The sequence below is a fragment of the Cotesia glomerata genome, linkage group LG2, assembly GCF_020080835.1.
Source record: "Cotesia glomerata isolate CgM1 linkage group LG2, MPM_Cglom_v2.3, whole genome shotgun sequence".
Lineage (NCBI taxonomy): Eukaryota > Metazoa > Arthropoda > Insecta > Hymenoptera > Braconidae > Cotesia > Cotesia glomerata.
In genome coordinates, this window is record NC_058159.1 from 5,673,286 (window position 1) to 5,680,796 (window position 7,511).

At 31.3% G+C, this 7,511-nt stretch overlaps 1 protein-coding gene across 2 annotated transcripts; it reads left to right on the plus strand.

Moving 5' to 3' along the window:
* The first annotated feature begins 562 nt into the window (after nt 1-562).
* On the plus strand, nt 563-6,158 carry LOC123258660 (transcription initiation factor TFIID subunit 3-like). Of its 2 annotated transcripts, XM_044718808.1 has the most exons (3): nt 577-686; nt 1,792-1,794; nt 2,542-6,158. In XM_044718808.1, the coding sequence occupies exon 3, from the start codon at nt 2,551-2,553 to the stop codon at nt 5,008-5,010; it is 2,460 nt and encodes an 819-aa protein (XP_044574743.1). In that variant the 5' UTR covers nt 577-686; nt 1,792-1,794; nt 2,542-2,550; the 3' UTR covers nt 5,011-6,158. The 2 variants fall into 2 exon arrangements, with proteins under 2 accessions (XP_044574742.1, XP_044574743.1); XM_044718807.1 differs by lacking the exon at nt 1,792-1,794 and having other exon boundaries at nt 563-686; nt 2,544-6,158.
* The last annotated feature ends 1,353 nt before the right edge of the window (nt 6,159-7,511 follow it).

Consider the following 7,511-nt stretch of genomic DNA (forward strand, 5'->3'; position numbering starts at 1 on the left):
AAAATAAAATTGCAAGTGCCAATAATTGGGTCTTTTGCCTTAATTAAAAAATTAAAATATAAAGTTTCTAATTAACCTACAAAAGATAACTATTCACTCTTTAAAATTTTACTCAACTCATACTTTACGTCACTATACAACTCACTTCGTCTATCTCCGGCGCATGATCCGAAGTCGCGTCTCCTATTACCTCAGCTCGACGATTTCCAGTTATTTACTTGCGTACACACACGATATATTCAATATATTATATATGTTTACTTTAATTACTATTATCGTTAAATAGTTAATAAAAGAGTTAATAACTAATTAGTTTTATAAGTGACTTAATAAATCGTACACATTTTTTAGTGAAAATAAAAAAATAAGTGACCTAAAAAAAGTCCAAATATTTTTAATTTAAAATTTTCATTTATAACCTCTCAATAATGACAATTATCTTTAATACTAAAAACATCATCATTATATAAAAAATTACTTAAAAATTTTATTAAAAATAATTATTATTTTTATAAGAATGTTTTTTTTATTGATAAGTTGGAGTAAATTTGTAGAAAAATAATCGGATTAAAAAATGTAAACAAAGTACAAATTATACAAATAAATTGGAGGTAAAATTCTTTCAATAAAAATTTAATATTGTTTCAAAAATATTCCAACCAGGATTATACTGTGATAATTAAAAAGTGAGTGAAATTTTATTAGAATTAATAATAATACTAAATTTAATTGTGAATTTCACCTAAATTTTCTCTGATGGTATGAGACCTCATACCGATAAAATATTATAGTGAAGAAGTAATAATAAAAAATTAGTCATTCTTCAAGAATTTGGATCGGGAGTATTCGGCTTAGAATAATAATAATAATAATAATAATAATAATAATAACTATCTATCTTTATTAATAATACTAAAGTTAGCTGACATTTTTGATTTTTTTTTTTAAATTCTCAACTTAGAACTAAAAAATATTTTATAAAAATTAATTTAATAGATATTTGACAATTAAAAAAATTTTTTAACACATGAATTATGGCTGAATAAATTAGAAAAAAAATTGACATGTAGAAATTTTGAAAATAATTTTTCTGAAGAAATTTTTTGGTTAAAAAAAAATTCAAAAATGGTCAAATGACAGCTAACTTTAATGTCATAAATATTTTTTAAAAATTGCACTTAAAAAATTTCCACGTGTAAAAATTAAGAAAAAAAATTTTTTTAATATTTGTATCATTATAATTAATTTGTTAAGAAAAAAATATTAACAGCTAATATTGTAATTAAAATTTATATTATTATTAATGAAAACTAAGTTAGCCGACATCTAAAAAATTTTAATAATCTATATAATTAAGAGAATAAGAAAAATTTTGTGTCCAGGGTAGTCATATGATTAAATCGGTTTTTTTAGTAAAATTTAGTGTCATTGCAAAGGTCTTGATTTGAATTTATATTTTTTAAAGGTTTCATATCATTCTCACCGATAGTCAATTTATTATGATAAATATTTAGGCTGCATTCGAAAATGCTCTATCTCTAGATACATAATTAAGAAATTACCTTATATTTTGTGAACTATTGAAATTTTTAAAGATATAAGCTCATCCCGATGTTACACTCATCGAGACCTTTTATTTGAGTACCCACATCAATTTTTCATATATTTATATATATTATATATATGTATATATGAAAAATATATCAAAATGCATGTGGGTACTCAAATGAAAGCTCTTGATGAGTATAACATCGGGATGAGCTTATATCTTTAAAAACATCAATATTTAAGAAAGTACAGTGCAATTTAACATAATTAAGAAACGACCTTGTATCTTGAGAACTATTGACATTTTTTAAGATATAAGCTCATCCCGATGTTACACTCATCAAGAGCTTTCATTTGAGTACCCACATGAATTTTTCCTACATTTTATATATTTATATATATGTATATATGAAAAATATATGAAAATGCATGTGGGTACTCAAATGAAAGCTCTTGATGAATATAACATTGGGATGAGCTTATATCTTTAAAAATGTCAATAATTAAGAAATTACCTTGTATCTTGTGAACTATTGACATTTTTAAAGATATAAGCTCATCCCGATGTTACACTCATCGAGACCTTTTATTTGAGTACCCATATGAATTTTTTATATATTTTATATATTTATATATATGTATATATGAAAAATATATCAAAATGCATGTGGGTACTCAAATGAAAGCTCTTGATGGGTGTAACATCGGGATGAGCTTGTATCTTCAAAAACGTCAATATTTAAGAAAGTACAGTGCAATTTAACAAAAGTCATTATTTAATAAAGCAAAATTTTATTTATTTATAATTCACAAGTCACGGCAGTCACATAGTGACTGCAAGGTTGCTAGTTTTTTTATTAAAAAAATTTCATTCATAAAAAATTTGAAAAATTACACGTGCAATTAAAAAAAAATATTTTTTAGTTCTAATTAAATGATCAAAAAAAAAAATCAAAAACGTCGTCTAACTTTAGTATTATTTCTAATTACCAGAGAGAAAGAATGGCTGAATATTCAAGAGGAGTGCTGCAAGTAATCGTGGCGCAGATCTGTCAATCAATAGGATGGCGATCAATCCATTCAACACCTTTGGAATTCATGGTGGACTTATTGCACGAGTACTTGTGGCAACTGGCACACGTTTCTCACGAGTACGGCGGAGTGCTGGGCCGCACAGAAGTAAACCTGGACGACGTGGGCCTGGCATTTCAGCACATGAACATCGACCTGAGCCAACTGGCAGAGTACGTCGAGAACGTGGGGTCGATTCCTTGCGCAATCCAAGTCCCCAAGTACCCTATACCCCGCGAGGACCATTTGAACTTTATGAAACCGGGAAGCCGGGAGGTGCTAAAGCGTCCGATGCACATTCCGGAGTACTTGCCGCCAATGTACCCCAAGCTGGAGGAGCTTGAACCAGTCAAGAAAGAAGTGATCTTCGAGAACGACGAGAATGTGAACACCAATCAGACCACTCCGTTGGTCGGGCCGGCTGTTGAGAACCAGATGAGCGCAGTGATCAACAACCCAGTGTCCGATGTTATGAAGCGACCTGGAGATCCTCTGCTCGACAGCTTCGCCCCGGACAAGCGTATCAAACTCAGCGACGAAACAAAAACTCTGAGAGAGATCCAGAGTGTCATGATGACAACTTCGGGGTTCTTGTCGCCGGCTCGCGAGGGTAAATTACCAGAATCCCGAACTCCGGCTCAGATTCGCTCCGACTCGCCTCCCGCCGTCTCCTATCCCATGAACCCTTGTGAACCTTCGGTTGACAAGCCCAAGGAAAAAGAAAAAGAGCCTGAGAAAGTAAAGGAGAAAGAAAAAGAGAAGAAGGTTGTCAAGAAAAAATTAGAGTACCAAAAAGCTGACAAGGAAAGCAAGAAAAAAATCCGCGAGCAGGAATTATTTAAAGCTGATAAAATGGTGACTGTTAAACCGAAGAAAGCCGAGGGGAAAAATGCGACCCCGAAGCCTCCCAAGGGTCCAGTAGGCAGGCCCAGAAAATTCCCTCTGAAAGTTCCTGTCGAAAAGCCTCCGGTTGGTTTTAGTGATAATATTAAAAAATTACCCGTAGAACCTGACAAGCAAAAGCTGACAATTTTTAAGAAAATTTCAAAGGCTCAGGAACATAACAAGGTCGCTGATGTTCCTGAGGTTAAACCCAAGGAACTGGTGTCTCGCGAGAGCTCACCGGAAATTATTGTTGATGAGATAGATGACGAGCCGGTTGCTGTTAAAATTGAACATGGAGAAAAAGAGAAAGTGAAAAATAATATTGATGTCGACTTTGTTGATATCCGGAGTCCTGATATATTTATCAGCGACATGTCACCACCGCGAACTCCCACAGTTCCCAAAACTCCGGAGATAAAAGTTCCGGGAATAATATCTGACCAGGAAATAGTGAGGAAGATGGACCGGCCAAAGACACCTGAGTTCAAGCCTCCAGATAGTTTGTTACCGAAGGACACGATGATTCCACCGGGAATACCGTTCCCGATATTTCCGCCGTTTCCTCCCGGCCCGGGGCTGATTCCGTACCCGATAAACCACCCGTTGATTCCAAGGATGCCTCTGCCGCAGCCGAGGCTGCTTTCGGAGCAGATCAAGGTTGAGCGGGAGAGAGAAATAGAGATTATTGAGGACGTTAAGCCGGCTCCGGTGGACTTGATGCCCATTAGGGGGATTATTAAGGTTGCGGAAAGTCTGCCTGCCCATCCTGTGGTGAAAATTGAGAAGCCTGATAAGAAGAAGAAGCATAAGGTTGATAAGAAAGACAAGGCTAAGAAGAAAAAGGAAAAGAAGGAAAAACACAGGGAAAAAACTGATAAGGAGAAGAAAGAAAAGCGCAAGGAGAAAAAGGAAAAGGAAAAGGAAGAAAAGGAAAAGGAGAAGAAGGAAGAAAAGGAGAAAGATAAGGAGAAGGAGAGAGATAAAGACAAGGAAGAAGTTATTCCTAAACTGACTCTCAAGGTCGACTCAATCGCGGTCAGACCTCCGACTCCGGAAAATCCGATTAAGAAAATCACTTTCAAGCCGTTACCGAAGAAAGTCGAAGAGCCCAAAGCTACTACTAGTCTGGCTATTTCTTCTCTGGTTAAGGAAAAACCTCTCAAGGAGAAGGTTAAAAAAGTTAAGTCGCCAAGTGATGCCAAGAAAGCCCTCAAGGCTGAAAAGGCAGCCGAAAAACATAAAGAAGTAGCTCCTGTTATTGCTGCTACTATTGTCGGTCCGGATGGCCAGCAGATTTGGATCTGTCCTACTTGTGGGAAGCAAGATGATGGAACTCCTATGATTGGTTGTGACGAGTGTGATGCTTGGTATCACTGGATTTGTATTGGCATGCATGTTCCTCCGGCTTCTAATGAGAACTGGTACTGCAGTTTTTGTATTGCGAAAAAGAATGAAGCCATTCCAGATAAAAAGAAACAAAAGAAGAAAGTTAAGATTAATGTGTAATTTTTTTACTGTCGAGAGGTATGAATTACAGTCGTGGTCATTAATTTAAGTATGTTTTTTAATATTACTGGAAAATAGCCGTTTGTAAACTAGAACGTTTACTCTGATAGCCATCTCATACTATAACTTTCAGATAACCTAGTGCCGCGAATTATAGATAACTTGACGAAAAGTAGCTGGCAATAATTTTTTATCTACTAGTTATCGTAAAGTTATGGTCAAACTTTACTTCAAAGAATTGTATTGAAACAATTGTCGTTAAGTTACCGAAATTTTTTATTCAAGTTGATTATAAGCTTATAGATAACTTGTTTTTAAATATCGGCACTATCTTATTGTCAACTTGTATATAAGGATGGGAATTTCTAGACTTGACGTTAATTTAACGATAACTTGTCTTTAAGTTTAGCGAGAAGAACTTAACTACAAGAACTTATAGTATGAGGTGGTTGTCAGGGTAAATTGGGAAATCAGTTGATAATGTCACTTGTGACATTAGCTGAAAATAAAAAATGATATCAATGAAATTAGCGAAATGGAAATTTAACCAAATATAAATTCAGTCATTTATAAAATAGCGAAAAACAAAAATCTGTGGCTACGTTAATTTAGCCAATTCTTACGACAGAAACTTGTAAAATTAGCCGATTGTAAACTTTGAGAATTGTAAAATTAGCCGTTTCTAAATCTCTCGTAATTCTTGAACGGAACGACGGATCAAAAAACAATTTGAGGCATCTAAAAGGACTTCCATAAATTTAGTTTTTCTGAAAATTAGACCGACCCATTCAAAAGTTATAAGAAATTTAAAAACGGCTAATTTTACAATTCACAAAGTTTACACAAAGTTTCTGCAGTAAAAATTGGCTAAATTCACGTAGCCACAGATTTTTGTTTTTTGCTACTTTATAAATGACTGAATTTATATTTGGTGAAATTTCCACTCCGCTAATTTTATTAAGGAGTTAGGTGGATTTCAGAGGTTCAAAAAAAGGGTATTTTTACTTTTTGTTTTTTAGTATATACAATGATATATTTTATTTAAAAAATTCAGCATATCAAAGATACATATTTAAACAGTACTTTGTAAAATTTTTATTTAAAAATTCCGAAAACTCAGCCGTTGGTACCTCATCTCCCTTGACGTCTCAAAAAAAAAATGCTCTTCCCGTGAACAGCATAATTCATTATTGGTTCATCTAAAATCAAAAACCCAAACATATTTTGTTAGTACATAGATAAATCTCGTTATTGGACGAAGGAGAAAAAAAAAATTTTATTTAAATTTTTGACAGACTGAAAAAAAAAAAACACATTTTTTGGTCAAATTTTCACCATGTATTTGCTTGAAAAAATTAGTTGTAATAAAAAAAAAAAATCCTTCGTCCAATAACGAGATTAATCCATGTACTAACGAAATATGTTTGGTTCTTTGATTTTAGATGAACCAATAATGAGTTATGCTGTCCACGGCAAGAAAAAAATTTTTTTTGAGACGTTAAGGGAGATGAGGCACCAACGGCTGAGTTTTCGGAATTTTTAAATAAAAATTTTACAAAATACTGTTTAAATATGAATCATTGATATGCTGAATTGTTTAAATAAAATATATGATTGTATATACTAAAAAAAAAAAAAAAAAAGTAAAAATACCCTGAAATCCACCTAACCCCTTAATATCATTTTTTATTTGCGACTAATTTTGCAAATGACATTATCAATTAATTTTTAAATTTATAGTTTATAAGCGTTCGAGTTCACAAATGGATATTTTCCAGTAAACTTAAAAACATACTTGAATTAATGACCACGATTGTATATGTAAAAATATTGTATAGGTAGTTTAGTGACTTTGATTTAAGATTGTTGGAATTATTTTGAGACCTAAGAAGCTGAATTGGAAAATTAAAATTCTATTTATAATTTGATTTCTTCAAATTATTGTAAATTTTTTAATAAGTAAAACATATTATTGTAATTTTGTTTTTTATGACACTTTAAATTGAACGAGTTGGATACAATATTGTTTTTTTTTAAATAAGAAAAATTTTTTGTTTAAATCAATAAAGTTTTTTAAAAAATCTAGTTGAATATTTTGAGTAAAATTTAACGACTAATATTTTATTTTTAATTATAATATTGAAGTAATTTTTTTTTTACTTTTGATCATTTTTTTTTATTAAATTACATAATAACAATAAATAATAAAAAATTAATATAAAAAAAAAACTTTATAATTATTAAACTGTTCAAAAAAAAATTATTGAGAAATTTTTATTAAAACACTTGCAATTATTTTATACAAAAAATTATGCAATTATAAATAGAAAAAAATTTAACATATTAAATAAAATTATTTTTAAGTGCGAAGAATTTTTATGACAAAATAGCAGAGGTTTAAAATAGACCCAAGTTTAAGAAGAAATAAAAAATTTCAACTGCAACCCCTTATATATATTTTATTTTATTTTATATCTTTTATAAGCATGTATTTTTTTTTT